The sequence below is a fragment of the Echinops telfairi genome, unplaced genomic scaffold, assembly GCF_000313985.2.
Source record: "Echinops telfairi isolate 266 unplaced genomic scaffold, ASM31398v2 ScPeMD7_3;HRSCAF=10, whole genome shotgun sequence".
In the NCBI taxonomy this organism is placed as follows: Eukaryota; Metazoa; Chordata; class Mammalia; order Afrosoricida; family Tenrecidae; genus Echinops; species Echinops telfairi.
In genome coordinates, this window is record NW_022103899.1 from 4985374 (window position 1) to 5007876 (window position 22503).

General features: G+C 39.5%; 1 protein-coding gene across 1 annotated transcript in view; it reads right to left on the reverse strand.

Moving 5' to 3' along the window:
- Positions 1-22503, reverse strand: part of SESTD1 (SEC14 and spectrin domain containing 1) — a 96075-nt gene that overhangs the window by 33971 nt on the left and 39601 nt on the right. Inside the window, exons 3-5 of the mRNA XM_004701465.3 lie at positions 15891-15999; positions 6670-6760; positions 2843-2956 (exon numbers count right to left, since the gene is read on the reverse strand). Coding sequence (XP_004701522.2) covers positions 2843-2956; positions 6670-6760; positions 15891-15999 — 314 coding nt within the window. The remainder of the gene's footprint in view (positions 1-2842; positions 2957-6669; positions 6761-15890; positions 16000-22503) is intronic.

Genomic DNA, 22503 nt, shown 5'->3' on the forward strand with positions numbered 1-22503 from the left:
TCATACAACTCTTATCACAATCCATACACACATCAATTGTGTAAAGCGCATTTGTACATTCATTGCCTTCATCATTCTCAAAACATTTCCTCTCCACTAAACCTCCCGGCATTAGGTCCTTCTTTTTTCCCCTCCCTTCCCCCCCCCGCCTGTCTCACGAGCCCTTGATAATTTATAAATTATTATTTTGTCATATCTTGCCCTGCCTGACGGGCTGTGAATCTTTAAAGGAGCAGACAGCCTCACCTTTCTCCCAAAGTCTAGCATGGCTGTCCTGGGCTAAAACGGGACAATTTATACTCAACAAGAAGTGCAGTATATTGAAACACTAAGCATGTCTCAGTCAATGAGTTAATATTGATAAGAAATCCTCAAGATTAATATGCTAAAAAGCTAATTTACTACAGCAAACACCAGTAAATAAAAGGAAGTAGCAAAGCAATTATCTCAAGTTTCATTAAATAAAAACACCAATGGATAATCAAATAGCAAATAGGGTGGGTTTCTTTCTAGAGAAATATATAGACAAGGGATAAGAGAAGTAGAACATCATTTTACAATCTTTAATGAACTGTGGGATCTAATTACTGAACATCAATGACTGCTATCACACAAAAGGAGATAACCAGATATGAAGGGGCTCAGGACCAACGAACACATCACCACCAATAAATTTCTCTCAATTGCCACTCAATCAATTGACTATGCCTGGATAGGGAGCCCTGGTGGTGTACTGTTATCATTAGGCTGGCTAACCACAAGGTCAACAGTTCAAAACCACCAGAAGCTTGGCAGGAAAAAGACAAAACTTTCTACTCCCATAAGCAATTAATGTCCAAGACTGTGCAACTCTACCCTGTCCTATAGGGTCGCCATGCATCAGAAAAGACTTGATGGGAATGAGATTCCCAGGTAGGCTGTACATAGAAAATCTTACACGTGATTATCAGGAGATACATACAAGAATGCCTGCTGCACCACCATTCCAAATGGTAAAAGAGGAGAAATAACCTAAATGCCTCACAACAGGACAAATTGTGATGATTCATATGATGGAATATCATTCAGCATTAAAAAAAAATGAATCAATTACATCTATTGCAAAGCACAATTAATCTTAGACACATAGCGGTAAGAAAAAGCAAATCAATGAAGATCAAGTATGGAATTAAATAAAACTAAGATAATGTTTAAGGATAATGTCAATGGTGCTATGTCTCATTTCACATCCTCTTCTGAATCCAGCTTGAACTTCTTGCAGCTCCATCAATATACTGCTACAACCATTTTTTATTTCTTAAACAAAATTGTACTTGTATGCAATATTAGTGACATTGTTCAATAATTTCTGCACTGTTAGATGACCTTTCTTTGAAATGGGCATAAATATGGATCATTCTAGTCAGTTGGCCAGGTAGCTGTCTTCCAAATTTCTTGGTACAGACAAGTGAGTGCTTCTAACACTGCAATGAGTTTGTGAAACATTGATCAGCCGATAAATAGGCTGTCAATTCCTGGAGCCTTGGTGTTCACTCATGCCTTCAGTGTAGCTTAGGCTTTTTCCTTCAATACTATCAGTTCTTGGTCATATGCAACTTATTGAAATCGTTGAAGATCATCAGTTCTTAAGGTTACAGTGACTATATATTCCTTCTGTTTTCTTTTGATGCTTCTTGTATCATTCAGTATTTTGCCCACAGAATTCTTCAATAAAGCAACTCAAGGTTTACATGTTTTTCTTCAGTTCTTTCAAGTTGAGATCATCTGAGTGTGCTCTTCCCATTTGGTCTTCTAACTCCATGTCTTTGTCCACTTCATTGTACTACTCTGTCTTCTCCAGTTGCCCATGGAAATTTTCTGTTGAATTCTTAATACTTCATCATTTCTTCCATTTGCTTTACCTATTCTACCCTCATGAGCAAGTTTCAGAGTCCTTTCTCACAGCCACTTTGGTCTTTTCTTTCCTGTTTTTAAGGACCTCTGCTTTCCTCATGGATGATGCTCTTGATGTCATTTCACAACTCATCTGGTCTACCATCTTTAGTGTTCAATATATTCTTGAGCAGGTCTCTAAATTCAGTTGGGAGATACTAAAAGTGGTGCTCTGGATTTAATTATCTTCACCTTCAATCTGACCTTGTATATGAGCAATTGATAGTCTGTTCAACAGTAGGTACCTGGTCTTGTTTTGGGTGATGATACTGAGCCAATAAAAATGACTACAATGTTGTAAGGTCTAAAGTGAATATTTATTATTTGATTCTTGTAAGACTTCATGCTCTTCAATGCTTTCGCATTTTTTTTTAAGCAACGAAAAGTTTGCCTAGCTATTAAATCTTCTATGAGGATGCTGGGAATTAAGAGGTTGTGGAAGGGAAAACATGGAAAACGTGAAAGAAAAAAACGGTTAAAATGAGTATTTATTCCATCTTAGGGCTTCTTTCCAATATAAAATGACATACGCTTCCACACAGTAAAAGTCAGACTGAGGAAGTGACGTCAGTGCAAACGTATGGACACGTTTTCCAGTACCAACAACAAACTAGACACATTTAATTCCACAATGTCTACAATTGCCTAGTATTAATGGGACGTCCTCATGGTAATGAAATAAAGAATTTAAAGGTTTTACTTATTCAAAGGCATTAATTAAGAAGGATATAAATGAAAACAGAAACTCTTTTGCAGTGTTTGACAAACATTCATAAGTCGATTAAGAAGTATCTCAATAGTCACTGTTTAGGAGTTTAGTATTCAGTGGTGAACAAGTCAAAATAATACCTGGAAAAAAGCATTATTTAAAGCGATATATTTATTTTGTTTTTTAATGGAGTATATTTACCTCAAAGCCAAGTCTATCTTTTTCTTTCCAAAAACAAAAATGTGTTACTTTTTTATCCCAGAATTCATCTGGCTTCACTACACAAACAAGGGACACCTCAGCTGGAACAACATTCTATAAAATGGAGAAAAAAAATTCCAAATTACACATGCAAAATAAATAATGTGCTAAAAAACAAATTACTAGTTATTCATGATTAGGCTAAGTAAGATACCTTCAGAAAAGAATTAAAATTTTTAAAAATAGAGGGAATGCTCAGAATTCAAAACATATATGTCAGTAAGAAACATTATAAAGACAAGTAGGTTCAAGAGAAGATTTCAGATAAACAATGTAATCAGAGCATACACATGAATGATTTTTTGTGTTTTAATGAATCTCTACTGGAAATGTGTTAGACTGAACTGCAGGATATAACATTTAGCTAAGGAAACAATTTTGGTGGTTTTTTTTATAATATGGAAAAATGTTTTATTTTCAAAACAATCATTTTAGGTAATTTCTTCACACCAGAGGAAGTATTTCTCTTACAAAATAAATTTAATGGTTATTGTTAAAAAAAAAAAAGACTAAATTACTGCATGATTATTAACTTGATGAAGACAAAGAGGCAAATTTGTGTAATATAATTTCACATTTACTAGATTGTCCTATAACCTAAAAGAGAATAAAAATTAGCATCTATCGAGTTAACAAATATTCCACAAATATTTTTTCGGCAAGTCCTATATCTTTAACATATATCTTAAGTCTAATCTGGATAGCTGACATCCCCAAAGTAACCACATTTCTGAAATCATTTCTTAAACTGCCCCATTTGAAGCCCTCTCATATCCAGAATAAAGTGCAAACCTGCTACCAAGTCTATGAGGTCCTCTCAGGACCCATCAGCCTTTAGTAACTCATCTCACCACTCGCTTTCCACTCACTTTCCCCTGGCCACTGTCTGGATTGTTCTTTGCCCTGTACCTCAAAGAAGAGAATATTCTATTCAAATATCCTATCTTCCTTAAGGCCTTCAATGGCCACATTAAAGCAGGACCACCTGGCTCAGCCTCTGTTTACTGCTGTCTCTCTTCATGGAATTTATAACTCTGTGAGTATCACATTATGTGTGAACTAAACTGCTTGTGGTCTGATTCCACAAGTAGAATATGAACTTCCCAATGGCAGGTGCTTTATGTATCATGTCATTCACATCTCCAGGGTCTATGCCAATGCCTGGAATATAGAAGATGCCCTATGAGTATCTGTTGTATAAATGAGTCCTCATTAATACACGGCTCATACTTCCAGTTACAGGAGAGTAAACTGAGCTCAGAGAACTAAAATAACCTGTCCAAGATCACAGAGCGAAAAAGTAAAGCAGCTAGAACAGAAACCAGATCGAATTCTATATTCTGAACCCAGGTGCGCTCATCTTCTGAAAGGTCCAGTTGGTACATGTTAGATTTTGTGGGCCAGTCTCTCAACAACTATTCAACCCTGCTGCTGCAAATTTGCCACAGGCAAATAAGTACGTGAAATGGACATTTTTGAGTTTCAATAAAATTGTTACAGAATCATGGGACCAACTAGTGCTCTAGATAACAAATAATACCCCTGAATTATTATTAACAGTGATAATTATTATTACTATTAATTAGGAGAAAATACAGGACCTTTTGACATAAACACGTCATTTGGTATGTCAGAAATCTGGTGGCCCTGTACTTACTGGGTAATGAAGAGTAAATTCATGGTTGGGAAATTCAGTGCAAAGCTAAGATGTGCTCAGATGCTGAACTGTAGGAGATTTGGGTAAAAAAAAAATGCGAATACACTTAGATTTACTATTTCAAAGAAATGGACTATTCAGCCTGTGAACACACATGTACTGCCAGTACCTCTGGAGACAAAACCAGTGAATGACGTTGTAGGTGGACACACTGTTTGACTATGGGTAAACAACAGGTCATTGCAACTTGTTGAAAATGTTAACTATGAATAAATCCAAAAGTTGTTAAAATACCTATCAGAAAAGAAATCGCAAGAGGGGATAAAAGCATCCACTGATTGTTCTTCAAAACTGCCACTGATCAAACTCCTGCTCAGACAGCAAGTCCCAAACAGCTCATCTGTGACACAGTTGAATGACAGGATGGAAGGAAGAACACAAGGTCACAATTAATGGATTTCTCACCTAATAGTTATTTTAACAACCTTTACAGAAAAGAGTTAATCTTTAGGGTATGGATTATAAAAGAAATGAAAATATATTCCACTGTAAAAGCTACTACAAAACACCAACCTGTGCTGCCTTAAAAACTGGCCCTCCAGAGGTTAAGTCCTTCCTAACGCAAAAGAGTGTTTTCAATTATGACACCTTTAAGCCACAAACTGAAGGAGGATGAAGTAATGGGCAGACAATGTGAGGACCAGCTCAGCCGTACCTCCTGCTGGTAAATAGACATGGTATCATGGTCAAAGCCAAAGCCCAGGGGATGGACTGTGTAGAGCTCCACCTGTTCTCTAAGAGAAACTGGCTCAGATTTAAAACACTTCAGCCTGTATTGCCTTCTGGGGATAATAGAACCTGCTTAACATGCTTGTAAGAATAAAACTCAATGAAATAATTAAGTAGCAAGCTTAGCTCAGTACCAAAACTCTTTCAAGCACTAAAATTACAGTTACTCCCACCCTCTAATTCCTTTATCCTACTTTTCCTAAATAAAAGTTACAGCACTAAGAATTATTCTTAGTATTTAAAATGTTAAATTATATCCCTTTCGGGAAACGCTACAACAGCAACGATTCCTTCTCAAATTCTTTAAGATTCGCCTTTCTTTTAATTCCACTGGCAATTACCTTAGTGAATGGTCATGTTACTCTTAGTATTTTTTCCAGGCTTTCCATCAACTCACTTCATTGTAGTCCCTTCATTTTTGCACCATTACTAACTTAAAGTCCCTGCCAGGAATGCCCTTGTCCCGTTCTCTCATTTAAAGTATATATTCCTCTTGTTAAATCACTTAACATGTATTTTCTCCTGAAGTCTTTCCAATGGAACCCAGGTCCGTGGGAAGTCTGCCCTACTGCTCCACCCCTACTCACTCCACTGTTGCATTTTCCCATGTCAGATCATAATGTTCTAACTACTTTTATATTAAACCAACCAAGGTTTCATGGGTACCTAACACATGCAAGGCACCATGGAAATACTGCTAGAATCACAAGAAGCATAAAACAGAAGTCTGGGATCAGATATCAAGGACTTTTTAATGGTAGGTGTTTATTAAATATTCATCTGTGAGCTAATAAAAGTTCCCGAGGACACAGTCCATTAGCAAATCCTTTCAGGATTATAGTCTTCGTGCATCCTGGTGCTTTTTGGAGGAAGGGAGGGAGTAGAAGGGAGAGACATACCAAAATCACCTTAGGGATTTTTCAGTCAACACTAAGACAGTTCTCCTCTCCCATTCATTAGTGTCAGGGTGAGATGGAGAAGGGAGGATGGTATCGGTACCACAGAACACAACACTCCCCCAGGGAGGCCCAACATGTGTAGCTCGACCTTTGAGAGTCAGTGGCCTATTTGCTTAAATTATGTAAACATTACATTTTAGATCATTTACAAACCATTAGAAAAGGGTCAAGATCCATTTTATTACTTAAATTCTGAACTTGAGAGAACAAAATATAAACAGGGCCTGTCAGCAGTCCGTGCATTTTCTGCACACTGTCATGGTGAGCTTGAGCACAGGACTAAGAATGAGACGGGCTTGCCGTTACCATCAGGATCGGTTGCCGAGAGATGAAACAGTTCCTGAGAGTCAAAGGGAAACTACCTGCAGCATCAAGACGACAGTTTTCACCACAGTCCACTGTGATTTTCTGCCATCCACGATCACGGTAAATCCTCTAGCCTTACACTTTTCACTGAAACAAAAGTACAAAGTATTAAAACAACTTTAGATGTTCTTCTGCAAAATTCTAAAATGTCAAGGTTTAACGCTTGACCTTACATGAGAAGTCATCCCCCCTGGCTTGGTCTACACAGTCAATATGTAAAGTTCTTCACAGAATTCTTGTTTTTGTTTTAACCTGGAGGAAATGTTGGAGCTAATTTGCTACGACAACCACTCTGGAAGCATGGAAAGTCACTCTGTGAGATGAAGAGCAATCACAGCAAGCAGGTCATCGAAGACCCTGCCTTGCTTCACATGTCCAATGGAACTCCAGAGTCACAGCTCTGCTTTGCCATCAGCACTATGAACGTTTGTGAAGGGAGAGCAATTACGCTATGCTTGAATGCACAGTGCCTGACCTATTGCAACTCTCACTTGGCCAACTAGCATTATGCTGGCTGTTGGAAAGTGTTATTGCTACATTACACTGGATTACTCAGATATTTAGTAAATAAGCACTCCTCAAAAGCCTACTAAACTGAAATGCACATCTATACGGAAAAACCACGTAACGACCAAATCTAGAGTTTAATATTGTTCTTTATAAAACTCAATTTCATGAAAGGACTTTAATTGTTCTCGATTCAATACAACAACTTTGCTTGGCAGAGCAGGGATCTGGTAGTAAGAGTTCTCCCCATCCAGCTGTTTCTATGTGGCAGCTTCAATTCCATTATCTTCAATTTTATTTTCCCATGAACTTTTGGAAACTCCTCATACTATACAAAAGGTAAACAGAAGTCCTCTTCCAATAGTGCTACAGGAATTCTTGATTCCCTCCAAATATTCACACAGTCCCCAAAAGTTCTTGGAAACTGATGTCTCACCATTGTGAGACACGGTGGAGGCACAGTAAAAGGATGATGCTGCCAAAGATTTACAATGAGAAGCAGGATCCTGTGAGGCAGGGACAGAAGCTGAACTTACAAAATAAATAGAAAAGTGCTGAGAAGGACAGCCAGTGAAACAGAAGTCCACAAACTTGCATGTAAATATTAATATTAATTCACAATAGCCCCCAAAATATTAATCGTCCATCAACTGAGGAATGAACAAACAAAATGGATTACAGTCATACAGTAGAATATTATTCAGTCATAAAATGAATGAAGCACTGGTCCAAGTGGCAAAGGAACAAGTCCTAACACACTGTTAAGTGGAAGCAGTCCAGCAGAGACGGTCACATGATGTATGGCTCCAGTTACATGAAATACCCACACCAGGCAGACCTGTAGTGACAGAATGCAGAAAAGTGGTTGCCAGGGGCTGGGAGAGGAGGAGGGGGAAAGGAGTGCTAGTGGGTACAGTCTTTTGGGACTGATGGAAATGTTCTAGAATTAGGTAGTAGTGATGGTTTCAGCTCAACCTTTAGCAAATATACTAAGAAACACAGAATTATATCACTTAAATGGGTGAGGGTTTTTGTAAAGTCATTTTATTGGGGGCTCATACAACTCATCACAATCCATCCATCGTGTCAAGCACATTTGTACATATGCAGCCATCATCATTTTCTTTCCTTTTTTCCCTCAGAACATATAGTTATTGAATGCAATAAATGCTATTGATAATTAATAAATATTTATTGAATGCTACTTGATGCAAGGCACTGCGCTAGACCTGGAAAGGGAGTAGTGGGTTGCACTGTCTCTAAGTGCTCACAATCTACGGGGGCGGGGCGGGGAAGCCAAGTCCACAAACAGCTCTAGTGCAAGGCTGGGGCCCTCATCCTTCTCAAAACATTTTCTTTCTACTGGAGCCCTTGGTATCAGCTTATTTTCCCCCTCTCTCCCCCACTCTCGCTCCAACATGAACCTTTGATAATTTATTTTTAAAAATTTTCATGTCTAATGGGTGAGTTTTTATGGCAATGTTTTAAATACTCTTATCTTTGGATTTTGCCTCTTAAGATAAGACCACTAGGTTTTGTCTAGGGAGGGAAAGGTGAGGCAATAAAAATAACTGCTTCAGGGTTAGCAACAGCATACAAACACCTGCTGGGAAAAGCCAACCGGACACCTAATTGCTAGTTGCGGGCTGAGGTAAAGAGGGAATTCACCCCAAATAAGACACACTCACTGGAGGTCGCTAGGACTGAAAGTAGCAGCAAGTCTGGGAGACTAGCCAAGGCAGGGCGGCTGGCTGTTGGCAGCTAACTCAGATGACTATGAGCCCTTGGATGGAAACTCTCAGGAGCTGTCCAGTGGGGGGACTTCACCTAGACGGAGGCCGGGCCCAAGAGATGGTGACATCTCCAGAACGCACTCTGGTGCTTTCTTGCCACTGGCATCTGCTTCGCTGAGATAAAGGTCAAGCTATTATTTTGTTACACAAGTAAGTTTTACACAAACAACACATTTATATTTCAAAGAACACTATAATGTATACATTAAGATCTAAAAAGTTAATAACACTCGCAAATACTATCTGTATTGAGCTTAAGGGCACGAAAGTTTAAATTTATCTTTCAGAGTTCTTACTTAAAAGCACCTTTTATCATCATTTTCTCACAATTTACTAAGGTGGACTGTAAGAACACACACAATCTAAAAAAAACTTTCAAAACTGCAAGATCAAGAGATCTTTCAACTACTTAAAAGGAAAAGGAAATATTTGTTACTTCATTTCTATAAATACAGTGGTGGTGGAGGCTTTTTGAGCATCCACATATTTAATTTAGAAACATGTTATGCCCTCTTAAAGGACACACTGAAGAGGCTGAGAGTGCTATGCAATTAATTTGGAATTCACATTCCTTTATTACAGTTATCATTTTTATAAGGAACATACTCACATTTGACCTAGAAAATGATTACCAATGGATTCCCTGGGTTCTGCCTCCTGCACCGGTTCCCTGGTTTCTTTCAGTAAAACGGAAGGCACCCGCTCTTCCTCTCTTCCAGGTCTGCTTACAGCACTTAACCTACTTAGGTTTTCCCTGTAAGTATTATCTACATCTCACCTTCACTAAATAACATGCTTAAAGAAATCAAGATCATCTTTTTGCTACGTTGGCAGTTTCTAGCACAACAGTCTAAATACCAAATCCATGGCCAGCAAGTCAATTCCAACTCATGGTGACCCCCATGTAGGGTTTCCGAGGCTGTCAATTTCACGGTTGCAAGTAGCCTCATCTTTCTCCTGTGAAGCAGTTTGTGGGTTTGAAACATCGACCTTGAAGTTAGCAGATCAACACTTCCTTAAAACATCATAAGGCTCCTGACTTTAAATACAGAGGGCCTTAAAACTGTTAGAAGACATCCAAGTGCACCACCTCTCAGACTGCAACGATGCATTCCCTTCTCATTCAGAACTGAAAGCCTAACGCCCAGGACCTGCAGTGGTTGAATCACTCAGCTGCAAACTGAAAGACCCATAGTTTGAATCCATCAGCTGCTCTGTGGGAGAAAGACGTGGCAGTCTGCTTCTGTGCAGACTACAGTCTTGGAAACCCTCTACAGCAGTGCTACTCTGATTGACAGGGTTTCTTTCGATGGGTCAGCAATGATTCGGTGGCAAGGGGTCTATGAACTGACTCCATCTCCTCACACTGCTCTCCTAGCATGTCCGTCTCCATCAGTCCATCTCTGGACAGACTGTCAATATCCATCTGCTCCAGTCACGCTGGTTTTCCGGCTAAGCCAGCTCCTGCCTTAATGTCTTGGTATTTATACAAGTCCCTGTGTTCAGAAGCATCTCTGTGTAATGCTACTTTATTAGTATGCCTTTCTTTCCCACCTTTCGTAAACGATCTCCATACACCCTTTCTCGCCCCATCATTCTCCTGACACTTTCCATAGCCCCCTCCTTTTACCAGCACTCAGGTACATCCAATACATTGGGCATTTATTTGTAATATCTGGATGACTTTTAGGAGGTACAGTCCTTTGTTCATCCATTTGCTTAGCACCTAAGACAGGGAAGAGCACACTGTAGGCTCTCATGTCTCTGGTGAGTGAATAAAGAATTAGGGTCTTAGTGAACGGAGGCCTGGCGACATGGTGGGTTAGTGGGTGGGTGGATAACTACCTGGTCAGCCATCCAAACCCATCCGCCTCTCCATGGGAGAAAGAGAAGGCGGCCCACTTCTGGAAGATTTATAATCTCGGAATACTGACACAGGGTGGGCTCTGCAGCAGTGAATTTGGTATGCAAAATAAATTAGGTTTTCTAAAACTAGAGAGAACTGGCAAAATTAAAGTAAGAAAAACGGAAAGGCAGTTCTTGTAACTGTTGAAGAAAAGATGAGTACTCAGTAGGATTTACTACAAAAAGGATTTAGGATTTGGTTGGATATATTTCCTGCTAAGATACTTTCTACCTTGAAAATCTATAACTCCACAGCTAGAGGATCACGAAGTTCCTTTGTGCTAGGAAATATAATGGTTATAATAGCATGATGGGTATCTGCTGAAAGAAAACATTAATATAAAATCTTTAAATTTTTTTCCATGCAGCTATGATCATAAGAGCCTCCTCTGTCACAGGTCCAGGCTTCGAGCCCACTGATACTAAACGTTTCCTGCTAGATAGGCCCCTGTGATTATAAAAGAAGTTGGAACAGCCTTACTATCGGACAGAGATCACTGTAATGTTGATTATGCTAGATCAAACTTGATACTTGGACAGCTGGCCTCCCTATTGACCTAAGCTGAATGCGTTCTAGGTACAAGTATCTCTTGCATGTTCCATGTCAAAACTTTCGTCCCTGGCTTTTTAAATATTAAGGGTGCTCTTTTCTTTCTTACTCATTATTTGTATTTTTATCTTTGTATTATTTTATCCTTACCACTTTATTTCGATTTTGCTTTTTATTGTTCCCATTGGCTTTCCCAGTTTGTGAAGCAAGGAGTGGATGCAGACAGACAATAACTGATACAAGGGTTTACAGGGGATGTGCATGTGGGGGGGCGGGGGACAGATAGGGAGGGTGAGGGAAGGCAGGAGCAGGAACGGAGCACAAGAACTGATTACACAACTCATTTTAAATCAATTTAACCATGGGAGGGGAGGGTATTCTAAAACTGATTGTGGTAATGATTGTACAATTCTTGATCTGATTAAACAATAAAACTATTGAATTGTATGATATGTGGATTGGGTGCCAATAAAAATGAAAAATAGTAATAATAAAAAAAGTAGGTGTACTGCAGTGGTGAAGAACAGACTTGAAGGCAGACTGGCTTCAAATTCCCCACTTCACTCTTACAGAGGACTTTACTAGTGTAAACGATGCCTTTCTATTTAACTGCCAAAGTGGCAGACACCAAGCCCAGCTGCCTACAAGGCCCGTGGCGGGCATGTCCGACCGTTCAATGGAATGACTCAGAACTCACCGGGAGAGCTGCTCCTACCACCTTTAACTATATCCACAAAGGATGCGCACGGAGAGGTGCACAGAGGGGAGGCTGGGCCTGGGTCTTGTCTTCACATGCATTACAGTATAGTGCACACTGTAAGAACTAGGGATCAGCAAAGTATGGACCTGAACTGATTTCTAGGAAAAGATCCTAGGACACTGAAAAGGATATTAGAACTGTTGCTTTGAGTAAATTAATCTTATATTTCTGTGCTTATTGGGGAGTAGGGAGGGGCTAGAAATTAGTCTGGGTACCTGTTGCAGTCACCCAACTTGAAAATCCAGTGCATGCTTATTCATGAACTCAAAAACCTAACTTTTTAAAAAAGTCAAAAAACAAAAAAACAACCATACAATGCATAGCAAAAAATAAACAAAATTGGTTCAGCTATCATCTTTTAAAAGTTAAGTTCAGCATTCAGGCCAGCCTACAGTTCAACTAAACCTTCCCTTGTCAGCCTTTATACTCAGAATTTGAAATAAAAGTTAAATTTAGGGCCCACCTGTGTAGAAAAGAATCAAGAAATGCATTTTCACACTATTTAAATCAGTTCTTGTCCTAGGTCATTATAAATAAAGTATAGTTAAGAAAATGGGGAGTTTCTTTTTATTCTTATACAAAATTTTAAAAGTTGTATGATATTAAAACGTTAAGGGAACTTCTTTTGGACTCTTCCTGTAAGGAAGAGACGACACATTAGCTGGTTACACCTCTGGAGCTGTCTGGAGCCATTCACAACTGGGAAGAATTACACTTTAACCTTGCGGGAGTGGGAGACACAAGCAAATCACCTGCAAATGCAGGAGTGTCAGAAATGGAGAAACCTTTCTAATATACATAGCTGGGTCTGACATAGTAAGTTTAAAAACTGTTTGGGGTGGATCAATGCATAGAAATGCGACAAAGCAAATGAAGTCCAATGTTAATTGTGCAATATGGTTCAGTTACCATACAATTTTTTCAGCTTATCTATATATTTGAGATTTCTCATAATGAAATTTGGGGTGGGGGAGTAGAGAGGGTTAAAAGCGGGTCTGAGTGGTAGAAAAAGAGGTTCTTCAGATCACACCTAATCTGCTCCTATCCACAGTTGTAATAAATAGCTCAATGAGACATTCTAGATCTCTAATGGACTGGCAGGTACTGGCATAAAGATGGCAGCCAAGTTTTTAAATGCCAAAGTTATAAGAGGCTGACTAAAAAAATTCCAATTCAGTGTTTGCAGATATTTAGGAGAGCAAAACTTTGGCAAAAACAATTATGCAAGATTAATTAATCAATCAATCAAGTAATTTATGTAGCCTTGCCAAAATAAGTTTCATCTGTCTTCTGGAAGATGAGAGTATATATGCAAAAGCTGACTCAAATTTATATTGGAGTAGCATCTTAAGTATGCTTAGGAAAGAGAAAATTTAAACAGTGAAGGCTATTTTGTGCTTTGTTTAAGGTGACCAGACTTCCCGCTTTTGGCGGGACAGTCCCGATTTTTAACAATTTTTCCCTGCGTCCCACGGCGTTTTTATTTATTTATTTATTTATTTATTAACATTTTATTAGGGGCTCATACAACTGTCATCCCAATCCATACACACATCAATTGTGTAAAGCGCATTTGTACATCGTTTCTCAAAACATTTTCTCTCCACTCAAACCCCCGACATTAGGTCCTCATTTTTCCCCTCCCTCCCCACTCCCCCCTCCCTCATGAGCCCTTGATAGTTTATAAATGGGTATTTTGTCATATCTTGCCCGCGGCGTTTTTAAAAAGTCCCGATTTTTGGAAAGAACGTACGACAAGCTAGGGTATACGGTTTTCGGCTGCCATGTGGCTCTTTCGCCAGGAAATGAGTTTTATCAATGGTGTCCCGCTTTTGTCCCGCTTTACCAATGTTAAAATCTGGTCACCTTACCTTTGTTCCACTTGCCGGTTTACACACCCCAGAGTGAACATGAGACAGGAGATGTGAGTATGCTGGCCTCAGTTACCCAGTGTCTCTTACCCTGTGGCTCAGTGAGTATCTTGCTAGGATGACAATCATTCTAACATACATTTACAAGCATCTTTGTTCTTCTAACAAACCAATCCATTATTACTAATTCTTCTACAACACAGCACAGTGACACATCCCTGTGAGGGGAAACCCAGCATTCATGGAAAGATATTGCATTCCAACTTCAGAACCTCATTTCAATAAGATACAAGTACACTACGGATCTCCACTGTGTTACTTTGAAGCACGAAAAACTCTTGGACTCCAATCAGGAATTGGAGATTCTAGTCCCAGACCTACTACAAACTAGCTGTGGACGCTGGCAAGTACCTCTAATATGTGTGTCTTAATTCTCTAAATATTTAACTGCATATATGTCACAATATATTTTTCTCTATCTTTTCCCTAAATACTTAACTATATATACATACATCATAAATATTTTCCCATAATTTTTTAGCTATGAATTTGGCATGTTATCTAATGTTTACCTAGCAAGTTTGTTATCTAATAGTTAATAGCATGAGTTGGCAATCAGCAGCTCAGAGGGCTGAAAACAAGGCTCTAACATACTAATAAATTGACTCTGAGATCTGATAACTTCCCTCTACTTAAGATGAAAAACAAAAAGCTTTATTTTATGATCTCTACTTTATGATCCATATTGAAAAAAAATCAGTGGTAAAATCACTACATTGTAAACCAATATTAAAAATAGTTTTAATTAAAGTTGGTTTTCTACATTGTTTTCCTCTTGTACGCTGCAAGGTAGTTTAGATTACATAAATTATAGTATGCTAATAAAATGAAAACAAAGAAGGATAAAAAGAATTGTTTAACTAAAATGTTTCAAATGCACTAACCAAGGCTTAAAAACATTCTTATGTAGTAAGCATCACTTTGTTCCCTCCTAGCTATTAAATAAATATAGACACACTTCTGTCCTCAATCTCATGCTTCATTGCAGTGGTTTACAGATCTGGCTGCACATTAAGACTTTTTTAGAAGCTTAAGTTTTCTTTTCTTTTTTGTCCTTTTAATCTAATGAGCAGGCTCCCGGGAGCTATTAGATCAGATGCCTGAGGTAGAGGCCCAGACATTAGAATTCTGAGAGTGATCTCTAGATGATTCAAATGTTCTGTCAGATTCGAGAACCCAAATATGACATATGGTGAGGAAGTTGAGGAGGCGGGGACTTTTTGTTTGTTGTTGTGGAAGTTATGAGTAGACGTAAGCAAATAGTAATGTTTAAGTTTGGTCTTCACCCAAGAAATGTAAAAATAACAAATTGAAGTGCCTTTGAATTAAAATATAAATATTTTTAAATTAAATTATTTTCTTAATTCCTAATAGCCACCACTCTTTAATAAAACATATAGATATATCTATATAGTAAAATAGGCACATATGTAAAAGATGCTTTCCTACTGAATTAGCATTGCTAATTTTTTAAAAGTTGCATGGTATACAGTTGCTTAATCTCTGTTCTTAAAAAGGTGACAGTGCATGTATTTTAAAAATTGCATCATATTAAATACAGCAAAAGAACGTAAAATGCAAACGTATTTTATCTGCTTTGGTGCCAGAAGCCATTATTTCCTAGTACGTTTCACTATAACTTCATTGCTAATAAAAGCAGGTATGACAGATAATGTCTTTAATCGGAGAAACTTTCCATAGCAGTAGAAAGAATCATTATTAAGTACATGCAAACATATGGAGATATAAGGAAAAACACCTTTCAAGTCACCTTGGAATGCTGAGTAGATAGTCCAAGGTAACACTCAGCTCATCCATATTCGTCTGGTCCAGGCATAACGGAATTGTCAGAATGAGGCCACTCCGTCTGTCCTTCCCGCCTATTAAAGACAAAAGGGATACGTGTAAAATGTAATAACCATTAAAGCATCTCTAAACAATGTGTATTTGCACTGATGTTACTGAAACAAGTTTGAAAGACTGGTTAGGAAATGGCATGGGGCCACACGGGAAGGACACACTCCAAATCCACATCAGCCCGAGGCTGGCTGCTACAAGGCAGCAGTCAGACACGCTTCACCTCCAGCTTTCTTTACCCTGTTCTGCACCCCTCCTCCCACTCTACTTCTCTGCTGGAATCAATAATCCATTGCAATGGCCACACAGAACTCACAGACCACATTCCTGATTCTGAGGGTTTATTAAGGAAGTGAACAGGCTACCACAAGCAGGAATCAGAAAACGTTAGAATACAGCCTTTATGCCCAGAGTGCCTCTTCTTAGTCTTTTAATAGGAATACCTCTCTCTGGTTCTCGGCCTTTCAGCTAGGAGGTCCCTTGGCCCCAGCTCTGCTCACCCAAGAGTTACAAAGCTTCTTTAGTGTTGACAAATGTCCAAAGGTGCAGCACTCCATTCTGCAAGCCAGTCTCCTGCCCAAAGGCACTACTCAGCTTTACTCTCTTCGTGGGCTGTCTCAGGGTCTTGAGACTAAGGCTTCTTGGGCCTTTGCTACTTCTGCCGCTGCAGGCAGGGGTCTCACATGTACTCACTCACAGCTCTTCTCCCTTGTTGGTCCTGGGATTCCCCTGCTCTTCCTTCTGAGATGGCTCACTCTGATATCCAATCAAATGACAAAAGTGACCTAGCTCCAAATTACAAGTCCTGTATACCTTATGTGCACGTTTATGCTTCTACTCACTCCCTGGCTGGAACTTAGAAAGACAGTTTTGTTTGGCCACCCTCTAGCTCATCTAGCCATTGTTTCTTTCAAACATGAATGGCCTTCTACCTCTTTCAGTTGCATCTTCAACTACAATTAATTAACCCTGTTAACAATCACTTACAACTGAATCCTATAATCCTATCAACACCGTCCTGAACCCTTTCTTCTAAGACACATTAGGAAAAGAGTTAACTATTCAGTAGGGATTCTCTTGTCCCCCTCATTTGGAGACTAAGCAAACCCATGAAAATGTGTAAGCCCAGTGCTGGAATTTTGACCAATCTAAACCCATCGCACTGGGGCGAAACTCTAAGGGCATGCAACAGAGCAGCAAGGGAAGTAAAGCAATGAAGGCCCTGGAGAATACCAAAAATAGACTTTGGGGCCAGGGCGTGGCTACCCCATCAGACTCGACCAGAAAACACGCCTAAAGGTTAACAAATAAACCTGGAACTATTTATAGGCTTTTTATTTTGTTGTTGGTTTTTGATGTTGTTGTTGTTGCTTGCTTTTTTGGTTTTCTTTTGTTCTTTTGTTTTGCTCTGCCTTTTTTTGTACTTATTATTGTCTTTGCATGTCTATCTAGATAAGATAGGTGGGGTAAACAATCGAGAGAGAAAACAACTGGACTGATGGTTCCAGTGGGACATGGGAGAGGGGAAGTGGGAAAAGGAAGTGGGTGTTAACAAACCCATGGACAGGAGAACAGGTGGTCTAAGATCAATAGTAAGGAGGGTGTAGGATGCCTGGTAGGGCTTCATCAAGGGCAATGTAACCCAGAGGAATTACAGAAACCCAATTGATGGTTGAACATGATAGTGGGACAAGAGGAAAGTAAAAGGAAATAGAGGAAAGAACTAGGACGCAAAGGGCACTTATTGAGGTCGAAATACAGGTATGTACATATGTAGATATATTTACATATAACATAGGGAAATAGATCTATGTACAAATATTTATATGTTAAGTATCAAGGTAGCAGATGGATATTGAGCCTCTACTCAAGTACTCCCTCAATGCAAGAACACTTTGTTTTAATAACCTGATCGCTGAAGACAAAATGGGTGCATAAGCAAATGTGGTGAAAAAAGCTGATGGTGCCTGGTTATCAAAAGAGATAGCATCTGTGGTCTTAAAGGCTTGAAGATAAACAAGTGGCCATCTAGCTGAGAAGCAACAAAACCCACATGGAAGAAGCACATTAGCTTGTGTGATCATGAGGTGTGTTGATGGGATCTGGTATCAGGAATCAAAGACCCAGGACAAAAAATCCTATCAATGTGAATGAGGGGAAGTGCAGAGCCGAGACCTAAAGCCCATCTGTAGACAACTGGACATCCCCTTACAGAAGGACCACAAGGAAGAGACAAGCCAGTTAGGGTGCAGTATAGCACCGATGAAACATACAACTTTCCTCTAGTTCTGTAATACTTCCTCCCCTCCACTATAATGACCCCAATTCTACCTTACAAATTCGGCTAGACCAGAGCATGTACAGATAGAGCTGGAAACACAGGGAATCCAGGACAAAGAAACCCCTCAGGACCAACAATGAGAGTAGTGATACCAGGAGGGGAAGGAGAAGGTGGGGGAGAAAGAGGGAACCGATCACAATGATTTACATATAACCCTCTCCCTGGGGGACAGACAACAGAAAAGTGGGTGAAGGAGACATCGGACAGTGTAATACATGACAAAATAATAATTTATAAATGATCAAGAGTTCGTGAGGGAGGATGGGAGGGTGGAGTTGAAGGGGGGCAAATGAAGAGCTGATACCAAGGGCTCAAGTAGCAAGAAAATATTTTGAAAATGATGATGGCAACAAATGTACAAGTGTGCTTGGCACAATGGATGGATAGAGGTATTGTGATAAGCTGTACGATCCCCCAATAAAATGATTTTTTTTAAAAAAAGTGTTCAAGGCAGCCACATTATGCCTCTATAACCTCCTACTGCAGATATCCAATTTCTAAATTTCCTATCCCTATCAACACAGTACTCTGAGGAGGTAAGCATGTTCTTTTATATGAATAGTCCTCATTTCTGACTGGAACTTTGAGCATCTGCATTCACAAGCAACTCAGAACAGGTCATTAGAATTGTAGGAATACATACCAGCTCACAGTGTGAAAATTCTCTGTTTTCATTCAAGTGAGTTCTGGTCATCTCAGTCACAGCCAGCCAAGCAAGGTCACATGCATATCAACAGCAAGCTTGAGAATTCACATACCACACCACCACCACCACCACCCCACCCCCTACTTCTTGCACTCCACTCCAGCTGGTCCCTTCACATACTCTCATCAGCCTTGGTGCCCCATGGGCTGTAAGCTCAGGATCCATGTAACCTGTTAAACTTCACACTAGCCTAAGGTGGCCAGATTTTACCATTGGTAAAGTGGGACACCATTGATAAAACTCATATTCTGGCGAAATAGCCACATGGCAGCCGAAAACTGTATACCCTAGCTTGTCGTGCATTCTTTCCAAAAATCGGGACTTTTTAAAAACGCCGTGGGACGCGGGAAAAATTGTTAAAAATCGGGACTGTCCCGCCAAAAGTGGGACATCTGGTCATCTTAGACTAGCCAGTCCTTCCTCTTCTCTCCTGCTTCTGTGGGCCAGGCCAGCAGGTGCCAATGAAACATGTCCAAACTCAGCCCGCCTCTTCATTGCTGGGTTTTCCCAGGTCCACTCAACAAGTGGACCCAGGTGAGTACACCAGGCTGCTCACCAGCCTCCTTTAACTTTCAGGACTAGAAGGGGATTTCTGTGATGGGCACAGTATTTTTCCTAGCAAGAGGCATTCAAAGGCAATGCTCTTACTTCAAAAGTCAAACAGAAAAAAAGGATTACTATTAATTTGAAACAAGCTTACGCTATTGAAGGATGAAAAACGCAGAAAAGGAGGGTGGGATGCTGCCCGCCTTGAAGAAAGTAATCAATGCCACTCAGTTATGTGAGTAGAAATTGCTGAGTTGGTAACTGCTTTGCTGTCTATATTCTCAGTAACAACAAAAATAAAATTTAAAGATGGAAATTGCTATTTGTTTTACATATTCCAAATGTTTACAATAGTATAACAAAGATACAGGTTTTTTTTTAAAGAAATAAAAGGATAAAATGCACCCACAAAATCTTTACCCAAGCATAGCAATTATCATTTTGTTTAATTTTCTTCCATGTACTGTGAGGCATAATGCAATCAATTCATCAAACACCTATTGTGGGCCTTAGATGTAAAATAAAATAAATGGTTCTACTGCAGCCTTACAGAATTTCCAATCAGGAAAAAAAGCTCCAAGTCATAAGAAATAATGAGTTTATTTGCTAAATTGTACATATTATAAATAACGTTATAAAAAAATTGGAAAATGATGAGATATGATAAGTATGAAAGTTTCAAAGAAAAGTTAAGACAAAGAAAAATGAGTACAATTTATAAAGATTGATCTGAGTTCCACTCACAAAGATCAAGCGTTGAAGACTGTATGTATTCTAAAGGGGATGAGGCCTAAAGCCGGGGATCGGAACACTTATACTTCATCTATGTCCAAGTCCCCTTCAATTTGCCATAAAAGTTCAAATATAACTAATACTTTTGTGCACACATAGCTTCTTTGTAAATTTCCTACGTGTTTGACTTGTCCAGAAGCCCATCTTCCGACCCAAGTGATATTGACAGCAATCTCAGAAGCATTTACAAACAGCGTATGTTGAAAGGAATGATTCTACACAATCTCCAGGAAGCTCTCATTCATGAAAACTGAAATGGGTCAAGTGGGGAAGAAAAAAAAATAGACTCCTATCAGTGACATGACGCGAGCTTCTGCCTTCAAGTGGGTTAACCACCACACAAACTGCTGATAGCCAAGCAATTTGTTTACTTCAAAAAGGTAATTTTCATATGGGTCAACTTAATAACCAACAGGGACAAGTCTCTGGAAAAGGATATTGTGCTTGGTCAAGCAGAGGGGCAGAAAAAAAAAAGCCCCCCAAAATAGGGATTGCCCTGGTATCTGCAATGAGGGGCTCACACTAATTATGAAGATGGCGCAGGATTGGGCCGCGTTTCTTTCTGCTGTACATACGGTTGCTATGAGTTGGAACTGACTTGACGGCACCTAACAACAATAATCAACAGTGACTGCAGCAGTATATGGTTTCTCTGTAGACTAGGGATGCTTTGCAGGAGAAACATGGTGCTTTCTAGTCTCGTAAACATCACAGCCCTAAAGGGTCATGAGTCGGCATCAACTCAATGGCAGTGAGAGTGAGAGGGATTGTTTTTTTTAATAGAGTACGCAGTGTTCAAACCATATCCTCTCTGAATGATCTTGTTAGTACAATGAAAACTGTTAGAATTTTTGAAAATTGCTGGCTTAAATAATCATGGTCAAGAGAGGAAGTCAAGAGGGGTAAGGTAAGAGAGGTCTCACTTACTCTTTGAATGCTCTAACTTTTATTCTTGCATTACACCAAATCCACATACAGGCACATACCTGGCCTGTAACATGCTGGCCCTCTGCAGAACTGTCCTTAGAGGATATAACTTTAAGGATTACGTTTAACCTCGTGTCCTCTGTTCTCACTACACCCACTGCCAGTGGGTTGATTCACAGCGACCCCATGGCACAGGGTAGAACAGCCCCATAGTGCTTCAGAGGCTATAAACCTTTTACAGATACTTGTAAAAATGTTCTGCCTAATCTTTTCCCCAAGTAGTGGCTGTTGGGTTCAACTGCTGAACTTGTAGTTGGCAGCCAAAGGACTAAGGTACAATAAAATAATCACTGGTGCAAAAGTGAAAGGGGCAGAAGCCAAAACGACTTTCAAGATAAGTAGGGCCATAAAAAATGAAAAAATAATGTGCACTTTTGGGAAGAATATCAGAAAATAGGCATTCTCTACACTGCTGGGAGAGTAAAAACCTAACAAATGTAAACGTAAATTCTAATACTTGCACTTACAGAACTGCTGAACTTATTATACACAAAGCAAAAAACCTATGGGAACACCACCATTCACAATAAAAAAGAATGGGGGAAAAGTTAGTGTTTACTGATTAGGAAAGACCTAAAAAGGGAAAAATATATAAAATTACTAAACAGAAATAGCAATACTAGTGGAATTTCTAGCTCTATCCTTTAAGTGGTGATAATTTATTTTATAAGAATTAATACTAAACTAGTTCCAGGAAGGTGGATACTGAATACAGCAGTTACATAATCTACTGTCAAATTGAGGAAGGGGTGGAGTCTAGCTTGTCAATCAGGTCATAGCCAGTGAGGCCTCTGTGTGGGCATGGCCTTCTCCTGAGGATTCTGGGAACTCCTATATTTCTTCCCTGGAGGTGGGACACATACTCGCCCTTCAAGACATTCCTGCTGACAAGCCAGATGTGATTTCATTGTTTGAGCAAATTAATACATCTCCTGGTACTTGGTATGCAACTATTGATGTGGCCAATGCCGTCTTCTCAATACCAGCCTCGAAGAACCACCAGAGTAGTTTCCCTTCAGCTGGCAGGGGCAACAACATACTTCCACAACTGAGCCCCAGAGGTACATCAATCAACTCTTCTGCCCTGTGTCATAATTTAGTCCGAAGGGACCTTGATCGCCTGTCTCTTTCACAAAATGTCACACTGGTCCATTA